General features: G+C 42.3%; 2 protein-coding genes and 1 pseudogene across 2 annotated transcripts in view; all 3 read left to right on the top strand.

The window, feature by feature from the left end:
• LOC144505630 (protocadherin beta-16-like) overlaps nt 1–24,695 on the top strand; it is a 129,176-nt gene that overhangs the window by 9,646 nt on the left and 94,835 nt on the right. The gene's annotated exons all lie outside the window — the stretch shown is intronic.
• LOC144505566 (protocadherin-10-like) lies at nt 841–3,267 on the top strand. Its single transcript, XM_078231688.1, has one exon. The coding sequence runs from the start codon at nt 841–843 to the stop codon at nt 3,265–3,267; it is 2,427 nt and encodes an 808-aa protein (XP_078087814.1).
• LOC144505565 (protocadherin beta-15-like) lies at nt 12,593–23,679 on the top strand (annotated as a pseudogene).

Genomic DNA, 24,695 nt, shown 5'->3' with positions numbered 1-24,695 from the left:
TCACCCGCTCTCTCTCTCTCTCAGTCATTTCATATGTAAACCCAATAAACATTGTATATGAATCCAACTATTTCATTTAAATCTGGCAACTGATGTAAAACTTTCAGAAAGGAAGCTTTCACAAGATCTTGCTAAGGTTTCAAACAGATCTGAAAGAATTTACCAAAATAATTCGAATAATAGTCTTCGTTCTGCAGGCTTACTTCCATGACGGTTGGATCAGCAAGTGAGTACATTAGACAATAATGGATAATTCTTAGACAAATGCAGCATAACAGTAATTATATTGAACCGGGTTAAATTAAACACATAATAAAACAATTTATATAATTTATATCAGGAACACAGACTGGAAAAGACAATAAAAGTTGTACAACATTAAATCCACACAGCAATTCCACTCGTGTTCAATAGAGGCACTGTTGCTTTAAGAGAATGTACTGTTATTATTGGCCGAGTCTCTCTGTGTCGCTGTCTACCAATGAGATGAATAAATGTGGCCGGAGATCCAGGACCACTTCCCCCACTTAGTGCGCACCGCAGAATCAATGAACAACATTCGTCATTCCACATTCTTAACTCGCACCGGAGAAAGGAAGAATACATCTCAGGATATTTGGAGTCATACTGAAAATCGGGACAAAAACGTCCAGGTGCCAGACAACGCTTATTGCATGTCGTTTGGATAATGACGGTAATGAACAAATACGTTCTCAGCTAAAATTAAGACGTGTATAATTCATTGGAGAACCTCACATTTATATTCGCAGTACTTGGAGGAGAATGGCACACTGGTTAAACGGTCATTTGACGCAAAGGCCTGTTTTTTATCTGATGATCATGACATGTATTACGGATTCCCTCTGTTTAAAATCTCGCTACACAATTCTGGAAGAATTGGAGGTCGGTGCCTTTGTTGGGAATATTGCCACGGATCTGGGATTAGACATTAAGCAGCTATCGGGTCGCAGATTTCGAATTGCAGCTGAAGGTGAAAAACAATATCTGGGCATTAATTTAAAGACCGGAGCTCTTTTTGTCAAAGAAAAAATAGACAAAGAGCAGCTTTGCGAGCACGGACTCACATGTGTGCTGATATTACAGGCTGTGATTGAAAAACCGTTAAAGCTATATCGTGTAGAAATTGAAATTCTCGATATAAATGACAACGCGCCCATGTTTAAGGAAAGCGAGTTAAATATTGAAATCCCAGAATTGCTGCCAGCAGGAACGAGCTTCCCGCTGCAGAGCGCGATTGACCCGGACGCCGGAACCAACAGTGTTCGCTCCTACCAACTGAGTTCAAGCGAATATTTCACTTTGAAAACACAGTCAGAGAGTGAACAAAATTATGTCCCTGAGCTCGTATTGGAACGACCGCTCGATCGAGAGCAGCATCCAACTCATCAGTTAACCCTGACGGCATTTGACGGAGGAACCCCGGAGAAATTTGGAGCTACCCAGATTAAAATTACTGTGGTTGACGTGAACGACAACGCTCCATCTTGCGAACAGAACATCTATCAAATCACCACTGCCGAAAATATACCCCTTAATACTTTGATTGTGAAAGTCACTGCCACTGATCAGGACGAAGGACTAAACGGTGAGATAATGTATGTCTTTAGCGATCAGACTTCTGATAAAGTGCGTGAGGTATTTAGCTTGGATTCAATAACAGGAGAAATCAGAGTAGCCGGTGTTGTGGACTTTGAAGAAGCAGGAAATTATCAGATTTCCGTCCAAGCTAAGGACAGAGGTACACAATCACTGTCAGTATACTGCAAAGTGTTGATAAGGGTTACTGATATTAATGATAACTACCCAGAGATAATGATAACTACTACATCTAACTCTATTCCAGAAGATGCTGCCAAAGATACAGCAGTAGCTCTTTTCCAAGTTACGGATCATGATTCTGATAATAAGGGAAGTAGTTATTGTCGAATCACCAGAGATATCCCATTTAGGCTGAGTAGATCTTTTAATAACCACTACACGTTAGTTACTAACGGCGAGTTAGACCGTGAAGAAGAGCCAGGTTACAACATTACCATTATATGTACGGACACTGGCTCCCCTCCCCTCTCGGCCAAAAGAATGATCCAAGTCCAAGTCTCCGACATAAATGACAATGCGCCACGTTTTACGCAGCTTTCTTTCACCATGTATGTAACAGAAAATAATGCTATTGGTGCTTCAATTGGTGCTGTGTCAGCCTATGATCCAGATTGTAATCAAAATGCCGAACTGTCCTATTCTATTTTGGGTAGCCAGATACACCGTTTGCCTGCAACCACTTTCGTCTCAATAAACGCAGCCAGTGGTGAGATATTTGCACAGCGCTCGTTTGATTTTGAGCAATTAAAACAAATTCAATTCCATGTACAAGTGAAGGACTGTGGATCCCCTCCCCTGAGCAATAACGTAACAGTGAATGTAATCATCATGGACCAGAATGACAATGCCCCTGTGATCGTGTCACCTCTGTCAAACAAAGGGTCTGCAGCAGAGGAAACAATGCCAAGATCTGCGGAGCCAGGTTACTTGGTTGCAAAAGTGACAGCGACTGATGCCGATTCCGGGTTAAACGGTCAAATTGTTTACCAACTCCGTCAGCCGACTGATGAAAGCTTGTTTGCTGTGGCTTCAGAAACAGGAGAAATTTGGGCGATTCGTCACTTGGGTCATAAAGATTCACTGAGGCAAAAGATCGTAATTTTGATGAAGGATAATGGAACGCCGTCCCTTTCTTCAACAATCACCATCAATGTGTCAGTACAGGATGACAACACCGAAAATGCATCTAGTATCGACACATTGGGGAATGCTGGACCATGGAAATACGATTTGAAATTCTATTTAATAATGATTTTTGGCTCAACATCTTTCTTGCTACTTGTGGCGATTGTTATTCTTGCTATTAAGGTGCGCTGGGGTAGAAATGGATTTAAAACTTGCTGTTGCTGTTGGCAGTCTTATTTTTCGAGGAATGGTTCACTCCATGGAATTCAAAAGGCTAGTGCGAGTATTCAAATTCCACAGAATTATACAGAGGTGTATGAAAGCGGGGCCCTCCAGCAAACCTTTCACTATGGCACATGCCAAGGTCCTGCTATGAGCGATTTTAGCTTTCTACAGTCGCAAAATGTGGCCGCGTCAGAGATTGTTATCAAGAGAGGCCCATGGCACCCTACAGAACATGGGATTTCATCAAACTCTGCAAACAATGATGCAGCTAACTTTCTGGAGGTGAGTGCTGTGTAGCGGAAATTTTAAACTTCGCTTATGTAATACATTCGTGTCTATACCAACATACTGCGTTTGTGTAAAACCTGGAACGAAAATAATACATGTTGGAAATACTCAGAATGTTTGGCAGTGCAAGTAAAGAATGAAATGAAATTTAACTTCTGGGTCACTGGCCCTTCCTGTGAGCTGGGAATGCTTCGAGATGTAACAGATTTTAATGCAGTCCGGGGGAGTGGAAGAAAGAACAAGCGAGAAGGTCTGCGATCAAGTGCCATGACCGAGAGGGTGAAAGGGAAACAGCAGGATATTGCAAGGCAAAATGAAGCAACGGGTGTGGAACAAGAAGTAAAAATATTTGCTTTGAGATGATGTGCATGGCAGAATCAGAATGATCAGCAGCACCTGCCGTCCTGAACACGGAAGAGTTATGATCTGAGACTGTGGAACTTAGTGTTGAGTCGGAAATTTTGCGCAGTGCCTAGTAGAGGGATGGGATGTTAGCCTTTGAGGTTACGTTGAGCCTCATTGGTAGAATGCAACAGGCCGAGAGAATAAGGTCAGGATAGGAATGGAGGATAGCATTAAAATCAATGGTAACCAGTAGCCCTGGGTGTCGTTTGTCGGTTGCAAATTAGTTACCCAAACTGGGACACGCGTTCTCAAAATCCAGGAAACCACATCGTAATTGATTGCATTATACTAAATTGAAAGAAATACCTCTAAATCGATATTTCATCTAAACGTTGTGGCTGTGGCCTTCAAGCCTGACTAGCGGGCAGATAAATTTTACGCATGCAAAAGTAAGTGCCATGGGAAGTCACTAGACCCTCCAGATGGACTCGTAATCCAGGGATTTGGGCAAATAAATTCGAGAACGTGAATACACATGATAAAATGTTAGGTTAAGAAGCTGCATTCATTCATTAATAATTGTTGAAATTTGAAAACATACTTTTCCGCAGTAGCGACCATGAAGCTTTAGAAATGCCGTAAAAAACAAAATAATAATTATTCTCCCTCGTCCCCTTCAGCGGAGAATAGATAATCTGTTTAGCAGATATGGCCTACATCGGGCTCCAGTTCTAAAATAATGCCCTTGACTTTCAAACTGCCACGTCGTCATGGCCTAGCAAATCACTCAGTCAGGTAAACTACGGATAGGAAGAGTAAATCATTCAGTGTCTCAGGCAAATTCCAGCGTTTTACTGGATTTTGCTGACGAGAACCTCATTTGTGTTTACTCGGTCGAGCTGCATATTCCCCGGTGGCGTTGTGCAACAAAAATAGTCCCTCTCAGAACTGAAGGTTTCAAAATATTTCAAGTCGTTTGTTTATATTCCACACACTGATCGAATGATGAGCTCAGTTGGGAGAAAACTGTTAAATCAGGCGATTATATAGTTGGAACCTGAATTACACACGTCTGCTCCATTAGTAAAAATAATTATTTTTAAAAGCCTATCTTTGTGTGGTTGCCATACTTGGATATGTGACGTTATATACCATCAGCCTAGTGGTTAACATACACTGTGAATAGTTCAAGCCCCAACACCCTGTGTCACATCTTGAAAATTACAGTTCCTGTCCATTTTGCATACTCTTATTTTAACGTTGCCTCATACGTATACATTTCCTTTGTTTATTTATTCTGACATGGAATGTTGTCACCGCTGACAAGACCGTCATTTGTTGAACTGAGTGGTTTACAGAGGGGAATTAATGTGGACCAGACCAGACAAGGGCGGTTAATTTCCTTCCCTAAATAACATTACTGAACCAAATGGGTTTTTAGGATAATCGGTGAAAGTGCCATGGTCACCATTACTGAGATGATCTTTTTAAATTTAAATTCCACAAAATGCCATAGTGGGATTTGAATACGTTATTAGCGTTCGCTTTGTCCTCTGTGTCAATGTTATAGCGACATTACCATTACACCCTCGTCACTCCATATTGGGCCATTGAAAGATCTTAGGCGGGGATTCTGAAAGTGATAGCGGAGGGTGCGGCATGAGCAGTAGCCCTGAGTAAGGATGCAATCAGTTAAATGATAAGAGGGGATACGAAAGGCAAAAAGTGGAAATTTCAAGAGGGTATAAAAAAGTTCAAAAAGGATTTGAAACTGCTGGAGGTTTTAAGGAAAACAACCATCCCTGGCCAACCGCCGCTTTACCACCACAACACTCGCCATCACAAGCAGTTGTAATTTGTTCGTCGATATACTTGCCATTTTGTCGGCAATCATGCAACAAAAATATATGGTCTTGTTTAGTGATTAAACTTTCATATAGTTTGCACCAGCTCGTATTAGGAATTGGTTGACTATTTATGAGTGGGTCGTTTGCTGCAACAATATGTTGGAGAGCTGAGAAGGGGGCATGACATTCTACTTTTAGTAATGAAACCGATTTAGTTAAAAACCTGACAGTGTATGACACTGTGATTCATAATATCATAATATGATTAAGTTAAATGTAAGTTTCAATGGAAGAACCTTGAGCCAGCTACATATGTTCCAAATCTAGGTAAATCTGGCGCAACTGTTGGAAGAAAAATGCTTTTAGCAGTAGACAAAATCTATGAACAGACAAAACGTCGAAAGAGCAGAGGGAGGTGTTCAACAATATTAGTGCTGTCAAGCAGAACAAATCCATGCATCGAAAGGACAAGAGGTATCGGCGCTTCTATGCTTAATATTTTACTCACACATTGCTTACTTCCTTCTCCTGCTTTAATTACTTGACCTGTTAGGACCATTAAAAGAGGAGTTTGGCTTTAGTGAAATACATAAAAATGCAAGTACGAGTTTCATGGCGGTAAAAGGAAGTACCTTTGAAGTAAATGTGAAAATTGTACTTTGAGCGATATAAATTATGAGCTTTCCCAGCGAAGCAAAATCAGTAAATAGGCCAGAATAATTAATGCATGATTAATCTGGAGGCAAGGTACATTTGTCTCAAGGAATTTCGTATTTATACCTTTGGAGTGATAGAAACACGAGTACATTGAAATGATTTGACTTGCCAGAGGATGCGTGTATATGGCCGAAATGGCGAATTCTATCATATAGCAAAAGAGGTAGTTGAACGAGTCTGAATTTTCTCCACGAGAATTGTCATATATTGGCTTGATTTGTATGCAAGATAATAATTGGTGGCCTGCCATCAACGCTTATGGAGCTAGAGAAAAATTAAAAAAGCAAGCTGGAAGTTGAAGCAATCAATGAATGGTCGCTGCAGGAGCACTTTACCTAGTGTTATTACTGTGTGGTAGATGAATATTCATTTATAATGTTAGGTTGGATATGTGCATGCATCAAATTTATTGAAATGAACACTTTTATTCCACAAAGCCCACTGGCCTCCAATAGCTACTCTGCTGCATTAGTGAAGGACTCACACAGCCTTTTGGAGCTACATAGTCCATGAGCTCTCAGAGAGTGATTATGTGATCCAGTTCCTAGCAAGGAAATTATTGGAATTAGGATATACAGAGAGGCTGTGTCACAGAGGCAAAACCTAGTTTCTTCCTGAAAGCACTCTCATCAAATCTGAGCTACTTGTGATTTTAAATAAAAAACATCAGAAGACCTCATTGATGCAAAGCATCAAAAGGAAAATTCCGAATCAACACGGCTATCTCAAGTGAGAAAGACCAAACACTAGTAGCTACAACACAAAACTAGTCCTTCACCCGTCAGAAAGATGTAGACAATTAATTTTCTTCTCGCCTTCCTGGTTACTCGGCCAATTAATTTTCAAAACTTGATTCTCTGCAGCATTTTATATCTTTTTGCACGTTTTCTTGAAGTGGTTGTGGGTTGGTGGAGGTTACGGAGAGTGGGGCGGGGGAAGGGCGGTGGTGCGGGCGAGGGTGGGCTGTATTGTGTGCATCTTGTTTTCGCAAAAATGGATACCTGGATATGTACATTTTAAAAAGTTTGCTGATATGTTTCATTCTTTACCTAAGTGAATCTTTAGCAACAAATCCAACCTGTTAACTAAAGGAAATGGGTTGACTTGTTTCTTGCACCAAAATCTATACAGTTCAATAAATGTTAAATTGTATATTTTAAGAATGTTGAAGTGTTTTGGCTTGTGCTCATTCGGGCACTTCGCAAGAATCCAATATAATTTGTTCTTTTTGAAAACGAATGCTGACTGTGTGGTAACACCTCCAAACCACACAGTATTATCTTCTCACAAAGGATATATTGTTGCCTTTCCTTTCAAATTGTATTTTTACAAAATGTCCTGACGTGTGCAAGGCGAAAAGCTTCGACTTGTCTCCTTGTCAGAAATATGTTAAATTGGCAACATCATCACAATTTAAAATGAAATCCTATTTTAACGAACTCAGGAGTGGGGAAAAGAGAAGAGTCGGTTTAGCCCTGTAAACCTAGTCAAAACATTACTTTCACTCCCTTGGCCAAGTTTGTTCAAAACTTGATTCTCTGCAGCATTTTATATCATTTTGCACGTTTTGTTGAAGTGGTTGTGGGTTGGGAGGGGGGGGGTGGGGGGGGGGGTGTGGCGGGAGAGTCGGGGAGGGGGTGGGGTTCGGTTGCATTGTGCGTATCTTGTTTTCGCAAAACTGGATACCTAAATATGTACATTTAAGACATTTCACTAATACGTTTCATTCTTTACCTGAGCCTTAACCACTCACGCTATCGCCATTATCCTGCATTGCATCGCCACCTTGGCGTGTTCCGTTGCCATTTGAAAGTCACGAGGAATCTTATTCCTTTCAGATGTGATCAAAGCATGAAAAAAAATTAAATATTTAGGCTCAGAGGGCCTTATTGTGCATCTAAGAAGTTTGCTTCATATGATTGTTCAGCTGCAGAAGACCATAAGACGTAGAAGCATAAGTCAGTCATTCAGCCCATTGAATCTGCTCTCCCATTTAATGAGATCACAATTGATCTGATATGATAAGCCTCAACACCACTTCCCTAATTATCCCATAACCGTTGATTGCCTTACTGATTTAAAAAAAAGTCTCCCTCAGCATTGAACGTAGTTAGCGAACCAACATGTACAGGCCTCTGCGGTAAAGAATTCCACAGATTCTGCAACGTTTGAGCGCACAAATTCTTTCTCATCACTGTCTTAAAGAGGAAACCCCTTATTTTGAGATTCTGCCCTCTTTTCCCAGCTGTTCCCACAGGGGAAACCGCCTATCACCACTGAATATGCCAAGCTCCCTGAGAATCATTTATGTCTCAATAAGGTCACGTCTCATTGTTCTCCGCTCAAGTGAGTGCAGGCCCAACCTACCCAACCATTCCTCGTCAGAATATCCATCCGCATCCGGGAGCAAACTACTAAACTGTCTCCAATGCCGGTATATCTTTCCGTAAGGGGAACAAAACTGTTCGCAGTTTTTCAGGCGTAGACTAACTGGTTCCTTGAATAGTTTCAGCAAGACTCCCCCATTTTTATACTCCGTTTCCTTTGGAATCAAGGTCATCATTCCATTTGCATTACATAGAACATAGAACATAGAACAGTACAGCACAGAACAGGCCCTTCGGCCCACGATGTTGTGCCGAGCTTTATCTGAAACCAAGATCAAGCTATCCCACTGCCTTTCATCCTGGTGTGCTCCATGCGCCTATCCAATAACCGCTTAAATGTTTCTAAAGTGTCTGACTCCACTATCACTGCAGGCAGTCCATTCCACACCCCAACCACTCTCTGCGTAAAGAGCCTACCTCTGATATCCCTCCTGTATCTCCCACCACGAACCCTATAGTTATGCCCCCTTGTAATAGCTCCATCCACCCGAGGAAATGGTCTTTGAACGTTCACTCTATCCATCGCCTTCATCATTTTATAAACCTCTATTAAGTCTCCCCTCAGCTCCAGAGAGAACAGCCCTAGCTCCCTCAACAGCATTCACTGTTACCTGCTGAACTTCCATGTTAGCTTTTTAATTAACGCAAAGAAAACTCTAAATCCACTTGTTCTGCAGCTTTCTGCAGTCTTTCTCCACATTAATATTATTCAGCTCCATATTTTTTCCGACCAAAGTGTATAACATGACATTTTCTGACATTTATTTCCATCTGTCATGTTTTTGTCCACTCACTCAACTGGTCTACATCGATCTGCAGACTCTTTTTGCCATCCCCACCATATGTGTTCTCACAACCTTTTGCACGAAAGCTTGGCAATAGTACATCCACTTCCCTCATCCAAAATATTAACACATATTGAAAATAATTGCGACCCCAGCACTGATCCCTGTGACATTCCACTAGTTACAGGTTTTCATGCTGAAAATGTCCCTGTTATGCAAACTCTCTGTCTTCTATTGATTATGATGTGGAGATGCCGGCGTTGGACTGTGGTGAACACAGTAAGAAGTCTCACAACACCAGGTTAAAGTCCAACAGGTTTATTTGGTAGCAAATACCACAAGCTTTCGGAGCACTGCTCCTTCGTCAGATGGAGTGGAAATGTGCTCTCAAACAGTGCAAACAGACACAAAGTCAAGTTGCAGAATACTGATTAGAATGCGAATCCCTACAGCCAGCCAGGTCTTAAAGGAACAGACAATGTGGGTGGAGGGAACATTAAACACAGGTTAAAGAGATGTGTATTGTCTCCAGACAGAACAGCTAGTGAGATTCTGCAAGCCCAGGAGGCAAGCTGTGGGGGTTACTGATAATGTGACATAAATCCAATATCCCGGTTTAAGCCGTCCTCATGTGTGCGGAACTTGGCTATCAGTTTCTGCTCAGCGACTCTGCGCTGTCGTGTGTCGTGAAGGCCGCATTGGCGAATGCTTACCTTTTTGTTATTTATATGCGTTATCTATATATATTGTTATCTATATGTTATCTACATGAACTGTAAGCATTCTCCAAGGCAGCCTTCACGACACACGACAGGACAGAGTCGCTGAGCAGAAACTGATAGCCAAGTTCCGCACACATGAGGACGGCCTAAACCGGGATGTTGGATTTATGTCACATTATCAGTAACCCCCACAGCTTGCCTCCTGGGCTTGCAGAATCTCGCTAGCTGTTCTGTCTGAAGACAATACACATCTCTTTAACCTGTGTTTAATGCTCCCTCCACCCACATTGTTTGTACCTTTAAGACCTGGCTGGCTGTAGGGATTCGCATTCTAATCAGTATTCTGCAACTTGATTTTGTGTCTGTTCGCACTGTTTGAGAGCACATTTCCACTCCATCTGACGAAGGAGCAGTGCTCCGAAAGCTTATGGTATTTGCTACCAAATGAACCTGCTGGACTTTAACCTGGTGTTGTGAGACTTCTTATTCTATTGATTAGCTAGTCCTCTAAAAATTGCCAATGTACTACCCTCAACACCGTGGGCTCGTAGTTCATTACGCAGCCTTTTGTGTGGTGCCTTATACAACGATTTTAGGACACCACAGGGCAAATTACATAACAGAGTCTGCATGAGTATTGCACTGTTAGGAGCAAGGAATGTAACATGTGAAAATGTAGGGATGGTGAGAGATGTGGGTTGTGGAATGTGGCATGGGAAAAACTTGAACAGGTTTGAGAAGGAGAAATCAGTTAAGAGATATATCTATTTGTGTTGCATTGCAATCTGCTAACTTGCCACCACTCCTTAATGTGGTTGTCTTAATTTACCAGGATAGACATGCATCTACGTTTACTCTGCCACATTGCAGTGTAAGTTATTATTGTACATAAGGTAAAATCATGACACTTATTAAGTGTGCTTCATGTGCAAATGGGTCGATGTCCGATGCCCTGCATTTTGGTTGCATTTAATTGCTCTGTGGTTCAAAAGTTAGTGGAGTGTTTCCTTTTTTGAGGAGATATAAACAAAATGCGGGGCGGCACGGTGGCACAGTGGTTAGTATTGCTGCCTCCCAGCGCCAGGGACCTGAGTTCGATTCCAGTCTTGGGTCACTGTCTGTGTGGAGTTTGCATGTTCTCCCCATGTCTGTGTGGGTTTCCTCCAGGTGTTCCGGTTTCCTCTCACACTCCAAAGATGCGCGGGTTAGGTTGATTAGCCATGCTAAATAGCCCCTTAGTATCAGGGAGATCAGGACTGTAAATATGTGGGATTATGGGAGTAGGACCTGTGTGGGATTATTGCCGGTGGAGGCTCGATGGGAAGAATGGCCTCCTTCTGCACATAGATTCTATGGTTAATCCATGATACTTCTTCACTGGGGAATGTTACATATTCACTCTGAAAGAGGATAATCCTGACTCGAATGACTCGGTAGTTAACCCTTGTCACGAATGGTTCTACGTTTAGAAATATGATTTTAGACTTCAGCATTTCTGTTTATTCTGAACAAGGTAGACCTTTTGTAGATTTTGACCTTTTGTATGCATTCAAGGGGATGCACAATCCATCAATTCTCAAGGAATAAATACTGGAGTGTGAATCCATATCGCATATAGATAACAAACAAAACTATATCAGTTATTTTGATTTGGGTATCGCAAGCAAGGCTACATTAGTTGTCTGGTAAGTTATGGTGTATTTCTGTTTTAAATTCTGCAATCCCCACAGAACTCATAGGTAAGAACTGGCAAATGAAATTTCTCTAATCACCTTCTGTCTCTCTGTCATATCATATATAAACATGTTAATTATTGTATGTCAATCCATGGCATTTCATTTAAACCGAGCAACAATCAGGAACTCGGAAGGATGTTTTCAGACGATCGTAGTTAGTTATGAGACAAAGATGAAGGAATTTACCGAACAAATTTGAATAATAGGGTTCGTTCTCGCGGCTTACTTCCATGATGACTGGATAAGCAAATGAGTAAATTGGACAGAAAAGTGCAACTCTTAGACAAATGCAGCATAGCAGTAATTAGATTGAACGTTAATCAGATAACAAAGCAAATAATATAAGGAACACAAGACAGAAATGCAATAAAAGTTGCATAACATTAAATCCGCACCACAATTCCACCGCTGTTCAGTAGAGGCACTGTTGCTTTAAGATAACGTACTATTATTATTGGCCGAGTCTCTTTGTGTCGCTGTCTACCAATGAGATGAAGAAATGTGGCCGGAGATCTAGCACCACTCCGCCTACATCATATACTGCGCACCGCAGAATCAACGACCAGCATTCGTCGTTCCACGCTCTTAACTTGCATCGGAGAAAGGAAGAATACAGCCCAGGATATTTGCAAATCATCCCGAAATTCAGGAGAAAAACGTCTAGGGGCTAGAAACTGGATCTTGCATTACGTTTGGATAATCAAGGTATTGAACAAATGCACTCCAAGGCTAACATCAAAATGTGTATAATCCATTGGAGATTCTGAGATTTATATACGACGTACATGGAGCAGAATGGCCCGCCGGTTAAACAGTCATTTGTCTCAATGGCCTGCTCTTTATCTGCTAATAATATGTATTACGGATTCCCTCTGTATAAAAACTCGTTACTCAATTCCGGAAGAATTGGAGGTTGGTTCCTTTGTTGGGAATATTGCCACGGACCTGGGATTAGACATTAAGCAGCTATCGGGTCGCAGATTTCGAATTGTAGCTGAAGGTGAAAAACAATACTTGGATGTCAATTGAAACACCGGAGCTCTCTTTGTCAAAGAAAAAGTGGACAAAGAGAAGCTTTGCGAGCACGGACTCACATGTGTGCTGATGTTACAGGCCGTGATTGAGAAACCGCTAAAGCTATATCGTGTAGAATTTGAAATTCTCGATATAAATGACAACGCGCCCGTGTTCAAGACAAGCGAGTTAAATATTGAAATCCCAGAATCCCAGCCAGCAGGAACGAGCTTCCCGCTGCAGAGCGCGATTGACCCGGACGCCGGAACCAACAGTGTTCGCTCCTACCAACTGAGTTCAAGCGAGTATTTCACTTTGAAAACACAGTCAGAGAGTGAACAAAATTACGTCCCTGAACTCGTATTGGAACGACCGCTCGATCGAGAGCAGCATCCAACTCTCCAGTTAACCCTGACGGCATTTGACGGAGGAACCCCGGAGAAATTTGGAACCACCCAGATTAAAATTACTGTGGTTGACGTGAACGACAACGCTCCATCTTGCGAACAGAATATCTATCAAATCACCACCGCCGAAAACATACCCCTAAATACTTTGATTGTGAAAGTCACTGCGACTGATCAGGACGAAGGTCTAAACGGTGAGATAATATATGTCTTTAGCGATCAGACTTCTGATAAAGTGCGTGAGGTATTTAGCTTGGATTCAATAACAGGAGAAATCAGAGTAGCCGGTGTTGTGGACTTTGAAGAAGCAGGAAATTATCAGATTTCCGTACAAGCTCAGGACAGAGGTACACAATCACTATCGGTATACTGCAAAGTGTTGATAAGGGTTGCGGATGTTAATGATAACTACCCAGAAATCATTGTAACTACTACATCAAACTCTATTCCAGAGGATGCAATCAAGGACTCCGCAGTAGCGCTTTTCCGAGTTACAGATCGTGATTCTGATGAAAAGGGAAGTAGTTATTGTCGAATCACCAGAGACATCCCATTTAGGCTGAGTAGATCTTTTAATAACCACTACACGTTAGTTACTAACGGCGAGTTAGACCGTGAAGAAGAGCCAGGTTACAACATTACCATTATATGTACGGACACTGGCTCCCCTCCCCTCTCCGCCAATAAAACGATCCAAGTTCAAGTCTCCGACATAAATGACAATGCGCCACGTTTTACGCAGCCTTCTTTCACCATGTATGTAACAGAAAACAATGTTATTGATGCTTCAATTGGTGCCGTGTCAGCTTATGATCCCGATTTGAATCAAAATGCTGAATTGTTGTATTCTATTTTGGATATCCTGATACACGGTCTGCCTGCAACCACTTTCGTCTCCATAAACCCAGTCAGTGGTGAGATATTTGCACAGCGCTCTTTTGATTTTGAGCAATTAAAACAAATTCAATTCCATGTACAAGTGAAGGATTTTGGATCCCCTCCCCTGAGCAATAACGTAACAGTGAATGTAGTCACCATGGACCAGAATGACAATGCCCCTGTGATCGTGCAACCTTTGTCAAACAAAAGGTCTGCAGCGGAGGAAACAATGCCAAGATCTGCGGAGCCAGGTTACTTGGTTGCAAAAGTGACAGCGACTGATGCCGATTCCAGGTTAAACGGTCAAATTGTTTACCAACTCCGTCAGCCGACTGATGAAAGTTTGTTTACTGTGGCTTCAGAAACAGGAGAAATTTGGACGATTCGTCACTTGGGTCATAAAGATTCATTCAGGCAAAAGATCGTAATTTTGGTGAAGGATAAAGGAACGCCGTCCCTTTCTGCAACAGTGACCATCAATGTGTCAGTACAGGATGACAACACGAACAATGCGTCTAATATCGGCACATTGGGGAATGCTTGGCTATGGAAATATGACTTAAAATTATATTTAATGATGATATTTGGCTCAACCTCCTTCTTACTACTTGTGGCGATTGTTATTCTCGCTATTAAGGTGCGCAGGGGTAGAAATGAAACTAAAATTTGCTGTTGCTGTTGGCAGCCGTCTTATTTTTCCAGAAACGATTCACTTCATGGAATCCAAAAGGCTAGTACAAGTATTCAAATTCCACCCAATTATACAGAGGTGTATGAAAGCGGGGCGCTCCAGCAAACCTTTCACTTTGGCGCATGCCAAGGTTCTGCTATGAACGATTTTAACTTTTTACAGTTTCAAGGTGTGGCCGCGTCAGAGGTCGATATCAAGAGAGACCCATGGCATCCCACAGAACATGGGATTTCATCAAACTCTACGCACAATGATGCAGCTAACACTCTGGAGGTGAGTGTTGCGTAGCAGAAATTTGAAACTTCGCTTATGTAACACATTAGTGTCTATACCAACGCACTGAGTTTGTATAAAATCTGGAACGAAAATAATACATGCTGGAAATAGTCAGAGTGTTTGGCAGTGCAAGTAAAGAATGAAACATAAGTTAACTTCTGGGTCACTGGTCCTTCCTGTGAACTGGGATTGCATTCGGATGTAACAGATTTTAATGCAGTCAGGGCGAGTGAAGGAAAGAACAAAGGTTAAGGTCTGCGATCAAGTGCCATGAACGAGAGGGTGAACGGGAAACAGCAGGATAGTGCAAGGGAAAATAAAGCGACGGGTGTAGAACAAGAAGAAGAAACATTTGCCCTGAGATGATATGCATGGCAGAATCAGAATTATCGGCAACACCTGCGCTCCAAAAAGGGGGAGAGTTATGGTCTGAGACTGTGGAACTCAGTGTTGAGTAGGAAATTTTGCGCACTGCCGAGTAGAGGGATGGGATGTTACTCCTTGAACTTACGTTGTGCCTCTTTGGAACAATGCAAGAAGCCAGGAGAACAAGGTCAGGATGGGAATGGAGGACAGCATTAAATCACTGGAACCAGCAGTCCTGGTCTCGTTCGTCGGTTCCAAAGTAGTAGCCAAACTGAGACACGCGTCCTCAATATCCATGAAACCACATTGTAATAGACTGCGTTATACTAAATTGAAAGAAGTACAACTAAATCGATATTTCATCGAAAAATTGTTCTGACTGGCGAGGAGATAACTTTTTAGGCGTTGCATCTCCTGTGCATGTTATGGGAAGGTACTAGTCTCTGCTGCTGTGCTAGTAATCCAGAGATTTGGGCACATAAATGGGAAAACGTGAGTACATATCATAAAATGCACTCATTTATGAGTAATTGTGAAATTGAAAAACATAGTTTTCGACAGTAGTGACCATGAAACTTTTGAAATGCCGGGAAACTCCAAATTATCATTGTTCTCCCTTGTCCCTTTCGGTGGAGAATCGATTATCTCTTTAGCCGATATGGCCTACATGATGCTCCAGTCCGAAAATAATGCCCTTCACTTTCAACTGCCACGCTGTCATGGTCTGACAAATCACACAGCCAGGTTAATTCAGGATAGGAGCTTATGGGAAAGAGTAAATCATTCACTGTGTTGGGTAAATTCCAACTTTCCGCTGCATTTTTGCTGACAGAAACCTCAGGTGCGTTTACGGTCGAGCCGACGGCGTTGTGTAACCAAAAATTGTGCATCTTAGATTGAAAGTTTCAAACTATTTCAAATAGGTTATTTATATTCCACACGCTGATCCAAAAAATGGTTCAGCCAGGAGAAAACAGTTAAATCCGGCGATGGTATCGTTCGAACCTAGATTACACACTTCTGCTCCTTTAGTACAAATAATTAATTTTAATAGCCTATATTCGTGTCGTTGTCACACTTGGATATGTGACTTTATATTCCATCAAATTAGTGGTTAAAATGCACTGTAAATAGCCGCAACACCCTGAATCACATCGTGAGAATTAGAGTTGTTGTCCATTATGCATGCTCTTCGGAACATAGGAATATCGGAATCAAGAGCAGAAGTTGGCAAATGCAGCACTTCGAGCTTGTTCTGCCATTCAACCAGATTGGGACTGATCTCTTCGTAGTCTCAAATCCACCTCCTACCTGCTCCCCATATCCCCTCATCTTCTTTTTCATTTTGAATGTATGTATCTCCTTCTTGAAACCATTCAACGATTCAGACTCCACCACACTATAGGGCATTGAGTTCCATAAATATTATTGCAATATTGCCCCATATGTACACAGTTCTTTTGCTTATTTATTTATTCTGACATCGGATGTTGGCAAGGGTGGAATTTGTTGTACTGAGTGGCTTGCGGAGGGCAATTAATGGAGGCCAGACCAGGATCTCCCTCCTTCTCTGATGAAGAAAAAGGGTACATACACTGCAGGTCAGAAAGTGACGTGAGACCAGGGAACGCAGCTGATTGGTGATTAAGTCCTGGTGGGTATTTCCAAACCATATTTAATTGAAACTCATTTTTTAGGCAAGGGTAGGGAATTATTTGCTATATTTCCTTTTAAATAAAATCTTATGAAGTTTTTAAACTTTTTTAGTCATGGCAGCAGAGCTCCAAACTGTGGTTTGCTCGCCTTGCTCCATGTGGGAGGCCAGACACATTTCCAGTGCCCGGGGTCAGCATGTGTGAAGGAAGTATGTCCAGCTGCAGCTCCTGGAAGCTCGTGTTTCGGAGCTGGAAGGGCAGCTGGGGGCACTGTGGAGCATCCGCGAATCTGAGAGCTGTGTGAATAGCATATTGAGGGAGGTGGTCACACAACAGCTGAAAGGACTTGTGGAAGGAAGAAAATGCATGACCAAAAGGCAGTCCAAGAGATGTAGACAGGTAGTTCAGAAGTCCCCTGGGGTCTCAGTTGCAAATCGGTATTCCATTTTGGCGGCTGACGAAGGCGCTGGTTCCTCCATGGAGTACAGGCAGAGCAAGGCTTATGGCACCACAAGCAGCCTGTCTGTACAGGACGGGAGAAAGAGAAGCAGGGCAATCGTAATCCGGGATTTGACAGTCAAGGTTACAAATAAGTGCCACTGTGGCCATCAACGTGACTCCAGAATGATAGTTGCCTACCTGCTGCTAGGGTATGGGATGTCACTGAATGGCTGCAGGGCATTCTGAAGGGGGAGGGTGATAAGGCAGAGGTCATGGTACAAGTTGGTACCAATGAATAGATAGAAAGAGGGTGAGGTCTTGCATCAAGAACGCAGAGAGTTAGGCAGTAGACTAAAAAGCAAGACCTTTCGGATTATAATCTCGGGATTATTCCCACTGCCACGTGCTAGCGAGCACAGAAATAGGAGGATAGTGCAGATGAATGGCTGGTTTAAGAGTTGCTGCAGAAGGGAGGCTTTTAGATTCCTTGATCACCAGGGCCATTTCTGGGGAAGGTGGGACAGTCTACATCTAAACCAGAACGGGACTAACATCCTTGCGGGACATTTTGCTAGTGCTGTTGGAGGAGTTTAAACTAATCTGGCAGGGGGAGGGGACACGGACTGTTAGCAGAATAGGGTCACAGAATCATACAGCAAAAGAAACATGTCAGAGGGAGTGCAGCTATGTTAAATTTCAAGGGAGTAAGGCCAGGCTGGATGGCCTCGCCTTTAATGCCAGGACTATTGCAGGCAAAGTGATGAGTTCAGGGCAATGATTCACATGTGGAAGTGCAACATCATGCCTTCACAGAGACATGGTTGAAGGAAGGACACGATTGGCAACTCAACATTCCCGGATATAGATTCTTAGGTGAGACAGGGGAGGAGGTACAAGTGGATGAGGCATTACATTATTAGTTAAGGAGTCAGTACCTGCAGAAAGGAGAGATATCTTGGAGGGGGCATCAAATGAAGCTTTGTGGGTAGAGTTTAGGAATAAAAAAGGGGCAGTCACATTTTTGTGCATTTATTATAGACCCCCAGAAAGTCAGAGGTATACTGAGAAGAAAATATGTGCTCAGTTTGTGGAGGTGTGTAAAAACAGTAAAAATAGGTATTTATATCAGTTGATTTCAACTTTCCCAACATTAACTGGGGTATACATAGTGTTAAAGGCTTGGACGGAGTAGATGTCCTGAAATGTGTACAACAGAACTTTTGAAATCAATATGTGAAGGATCCAACAAGAGAAGGAGCTGTGCTGAAACTAATTCTGAGGAATGAAGCCAGACAGGTGGTTGAGGTGGTGGTGGGAGAACATAACAGCATGGTATAAATTAAGCTTGTTCTGGACAAGGAAATAGACAAGCTACAAAAAAAATGGATTGATGGAGAGAGGATTTTAATAAAATAAGGCAGGATCTGGCCAAGCTAGACTGGGAACAGTTACTAATGGGAAATTCTACAGAAGAGCAGTGGGGTAGTTCAAAAATGAAATGTAGAGGGTGCAAGCCCAGCATTTTCCTCCTAGGGTGAGAGGTAGGAATAACAAGCCCAGAGAACAATGGATGACCAGAGATACTCAAGACACAAGGTGGAGGAAAAGAAAGGCTTTTAAAAAGTACATGGGGAGCAAATCAATGGAGGCATTGGTGAAGTGTGGAAAGTGCAGGGTGGAGAGTCAGAAAGCAATTAAGAATGCAAAGAGTGGATATGAGAAAGCTCTGGCTGGTAAAAGTAGGGAAAATCCCAAAATATTCTATACGTATATCAATGGGAAGAGGATTACCAAGGAAAGAATAGGGCCCATTCGGGGCTAAGTGGACAATCTGTGCATGGAACCAGAGGACATTGGTAGAGTGTTGAATGGATCCTTCTTCACCCAAGAGAATGAGGACAATGGTATGGCATTCAGGGAGCAAATTGACATAGGAAAAGACAAGATATCTGAGGTGCTGGCAGCCTTAAAAGTGCATAAATCTCAAGGTCTGGATGAATTATGCCCGAGGCTGCTGTGGAAGTCAAGGAGGAAAATTGCAGGGGCTCTGACCTAAATTTTCAATTCCTCTCTGGCCACTGAGATGGCGCCAGACGCTTGGAGAACAGGTAATGTGGTTCTGCTATTTAAGAAGGATTGTAGGGAGAAACCAGGGAACTACAGATCAGTGAGTCTCACGTCAGTGGTCGCAAAACTCTAAGAGAAACTTCTTAAGGAGTGCATCCATCGCCACGTGGAGAGGCAAAGCTTAATCAGGGATATTCAGCTTGGCTTTGTTAGAGGGAGGTCATGCCCAACAAATTTGCTTGAACGTTTTGAGGAGGTGAGCAGTTGTGTAGACGAGGGTAGTACAGCTGACGTGGTTTAGATGAATTTCAGCAAAGCCTTTGACAAGGTCCCACATAGGAGACTTGTAAAGAAGATAAATTCAGATGGGGTACGGGGTAATTTGATAAAGTGGATTCAAAATTGGCTCCGTTGGAGGAGAGAGAAGGTGATGACAGAAGGCTGCTTTAGTGACTGGAAGCCAGTGTCCAGCGGCGTACCACAGTGATCTGCGTTGGGCCCCCCATCATTTGTCATTTATATAAATGACATTGATGACTAGTGGAGGGGGGGGGGGGGGGGGCGGTAGGATGAGTAAGTTCTTGGATGACACAAAGATTGGACGGGTGGTTAATAGTGAGGCGGATTGTCTTGGGCTATGAGGAGATATAGACGGGATGGTCAAATGGGCAGATAAACGGCAGATGGAATTTAACCCTGAAAGTGTGAGGGGAAACACTTAGAAAGGAGCAATCTGACAAGAAAGTACTCAATGAATGGTAGGACGCTCTGGGGTTCTGCGGCATGTTTGTCCACAGAGCTCTGAAGGCAGAAGGGCATGTTCGTAGGGTGGTGAAAATGGCATATGGGACATTTGCCTTTATCAATCGAGGCATAGATTATAAAAGCAGGGAAGTCATGTTGGAGTTATATGGAACTTTGGTAAGGTCACAGCTGGAGTACTGTGTACAGTTCTGGTCGCCACATTATCAGAAGGATGCGATTGCACTGGAGGGGGTGCAGAGGTGATTCACCAGGGTGCTGCCTGAGATGAAAATGTGAGCTACGAAGAGAGGTTGTGCAAGCTTGGGTTACTTCCGCTGGAGCAAGAACACTGAGGGGCGACGTGATCGAGGCACACAAGATAATACGAGACATGGACAGAGTGGATAAGGAGCAGCTGTTCCCCTTAGTTGAAGGATCAGTCACAAGGAGACATAGGTTCAAACTGAGGGGCAGGAGGTTTAGGGGGAGGTGAGGAAAAACTTTTTTAGCCAGAGAGTGGTGATGGTCTGGAATGCGCTGTCTGGGAGAGTGGTCGAGGCGGGCTGCTCACATTCTTTACAAAGCATCTGGATGAGCATTTGGCGCACCATTACATTCAGGGTTATGGGCAGATGGGATTAGACGGGTGTTCAATTGTTTCAATTGTACGAGTGCGGACACGATGGGCCGAAGGGCCTTTTCTGCATTGTATGGTTCCATAGTTCAATGATTCCATTAGCTTCGGCCTCTGGGTCAGTAGTGTGGTGACATTACCATTATACGCCCGTCACCCTGTATTGGAACCATTGAAAGACCTAAACGAAAGATTCTGAAAGTGGTAGCGGAAGGTGCGGCATGGGAAGAAGCCGTGAATAAGGAATCAAACACTTAAATGATGACAGGGGAGACGAAAGACAAAAAGTCAAGACTGCAGTGGGGTAACAAAAAGTTCAGAAAGGATTTAAAACTGCCGTGAGTGTTCATTAAAACAACCATCCCTGGACCCAAACCCAAGCCGACTATCGTCTTTTCACCACAACAACCACCATCACAAGCAGCTGCAATTTGTTCGTCGATACAATTGGCATCTTTCGGCAATTGTGTCGCAAAAGCTGAGTGGTCTTGTTTAGGGATTAAACTTTCATATAGTTTGGGTCAAACGGACCAGTTCATGACAGGAATTGGGTGAATTTTTGAAGCGCGTCAGAATTTCTGCGACAACATGGCGGAGGGCAATGAAGCGGGCATGACATTGTACTTTTAGTAATGAACAGAATTTACTTTAAAAACCTGACGGTGTATGAAGATGTGATTCATAACAACCATAATATGATTAATTTTTCAATGGACGAACGTTGGGCCAGCTACATAAGTTACAAATGTAGGTAAATGTGGAGCAACTGTTATAAAAAAAATACGTTTTGCAGTACAGCAAGCAAACATTTAACGGACAAAACGCCGAAAGAACAGTGGGAGCTGTACAACGATGTTAGTACTGCCAAACAGAACCAATCCATCCAAACGACAAGAGGTCTCCGCGCTTCTATACTCAACATTTTGCTGACACATTTCTTACTCCTTTCTCCTGGTTCAATGACTTGACACATGAGGACAATTAAAAGTGGAGTTTGGCTTTAGTGGAATACATATAAATGGAAGCATCAGTTTCATGGCGGTAAAAGAAAGTCGATTGAAGTGTATATGGAAATAAAATTTTCAGGGACGTAAAACTTAAAAAGTTTCACAGGGAACCAAAATCGATAAATAGACGAACATAATGATTGAATGCATGATTGAACTAGAGGCAAGGTTCATTTGTTTGAAGGAATTTCATATTTATACCTTTGGAGTGATATTGACACGAGTACATTGAAATGATTTGACATGCCAGAGGGTGCATTGTAATATATATATATATGGCAGAGATGGATAAGTTACTACGTGGGTGAATTCGAACGTAGACCAAAATAGGTAGGTAAAAGAGTTTGAATTTTCTATGAGAATTGTTATATAGTGGCTTGATTTGTACTCACGATGAAGGTTGGTGGCCTGCCATCAATGCTTGTGGCGCTAGAGAAAAAGCAAAAATGCAAGATGTGAACTGCATCAACCACTGAATTACTTGCTACAGGAGCACGTTAGCTAGTGTTATTAGGTTTCGATAGATGAAGATTCATTTATGATGTCATCTGTTGGGCATACGTATGCATTAAACATATTGAAATGAACACTTTTCTTCCACAAAGACCACTGGCCTCCAAGAGCTACTCTGTTGCACCAGCAAAAGACCCGTGCTGCCTTTATCAATACACGAATTCCATGCAGCTCTCACATAAAGATTATGTGATCCAGTTCCTGGATGAAAATATACTGCAATCAGGATATACAGAGAGGGTGTGCCACATAGGAAAATCGAAATTCTTTCTGAATTAACTCTCTACAAATCTGAGCAGCTTGCGATTTGAAAAAAATATAGAGAATACCTCATTGATGCAAAGCATCTGAGGGAGAATTCTAAATCAGCACTTCTGCCTGTAGTGAGAAAGACCAAACACCAGCAGATACTATAAAAAAAACGGTCCTTCACCTGTCAGAAAGACTCTGGATAATTTAGTTTTCTTCCTGCCTTCCTGGCTACTGGCCAAGTTTTTTAAAAACTCGATACTCTGCATCATTTTCTCCGTGTTCACCTTTTTGTTCAAATAGTTGGGGGTTGGGGGGTGGAGGGCATCGGGTGGGGGTGGCTGCATTGTGTGCATCTCGTTCTCGCAAAAATGGATACCTGAATATGTACATTTTAAACATTTTGCTAATTTGCCTCATTCTTTACTTGGGTGAACGTTACCAACACATCGAACTTGTTAACTGAAGGAAATTAGTTGACTTGTTTCTTGCACCAACATCTTTACAGTTATATAAATGTACAATTTTTAAAAAATGTTGAAGTATTTCAGCATGCACCCATTAAGATGCTTCGCAGGAATACCGATATAATTTATACTTTATGAGAAAGAATGTTGATTGTGTGCAACGCCTCCAAACCAAACTGTATTCTCTTCTCATAAAGGATATATTGTTCCCTTTCCTTTATAATGGAATTTTGGGAAATATCCTGACGTGTGCAAGGCGAAAAGCTTTGACTTCTCTTCTTTTCAGAAATATACTAAATTGACAATGTCATCTCAATTTAAAATCAACCCTGTTATAATGAACTCAGGAGTGGGCAAAGAGAAGAGTCAGTTCAGCCCTGTAAACATCGTCATAACAATAGTCTTACTTTCCTATGCTTTGCCAAAGCCCTGCATTGCGTCCCCATCATCTGCGTGTCCTGTTGCCATTTGAAAGTCATGAGGAATTTCACTCCTTTCAGATGCGATCAAAGCATGAAAAAAATGAAAAATGTAGTTTACAGGGCTTTAATGTGCATCTAAGAAGTAGGTTCTGCCCTCTTTTCCGAGATGTTCTCACAGGTGAAACAGCCGCTGACCATCTCCTATGCCAAGCCCCCTGAGAATTCTTTGTGTCTCAGTAAGGTCACCTCTCATTCGGTGAGTGCAGGCCCAACCTACCCAACCACTGCTCATCAGAAAATCCGTCTATACCCAGGGTCCACCTACTGAACTTCCTCTGGACTGCTACGAATGACAGTGTATCTTTCCTGAGATAATGGGAACAACATTGTTCACAGTATATCAGGCGTGGACAAATAAGTGCCTTGTATTGTTTTAGTAAGACCCCACTATTTTTATACTCCATTCGCTTGGGAAGAAAGACCAACATTCCGTTTACATTTATTGTTACCTGCTGAACTTGCATGGTAGCTTTTTAAATGAACACACAGAAAATCCTAAACCCCCATGTTCTGCAGCTTTCTGCAGTCTTTCTCCAATTCAATAATATTCAACTCCATATCTTTCATGACAAAGTATATAATATCACATGTTCCTACATTTGTTTCAATCTGCCAAGGTTTTTCCCAGTCACTTAAGTGGTCGATACCCATCTGTGGACTCGTTGTATCATCCTTGTATCACCACTTCTGTTCTCACCGTTTTTTGTGTCATCCGCAAGCTTGGCAATAATACATTCACTTCCCTCATCCAAGACATTAATATATATTAGAACTAACTGCAACCCCAGCTCTGATCACTGTGACATTCCACAAATTACAGGTTGTCATTCTGAATAAGTCCTTATTATGCCATGTCGCTGTCTTCTATTAATTAGCCAATCCTCTAGCAAATGTCAATATACCACACTGAACAACTTGGGCTCTTCCCTCTTTACGCAGCCTTTTGTGTGGTACCTTATGCAATGCTTTTAGGACACGGCAGGGCAAAATGTATAGCAGTCTGCAT

The sequence above is a fragment of the Mustelus asterias genome, chromosome 16 (genome assembly GCF_964213995.1).
Source record: "Mustelus asterias chromosome 16, sMusAst1.hap1.1, whole genome shotgun sequence".
NCBI classification, from domain to species: Eukaryota; Metazoa; Chordata; class Chondrichthyes; order Carcharhiniformes; family Triakidae; genus Mustelus; species Mustelus asterias.
The sequence above is the reverse complement of the archived record's forward strand: the minus strand, read 5'-3'. Positions and strand labels throughout refer to the sequence as shown.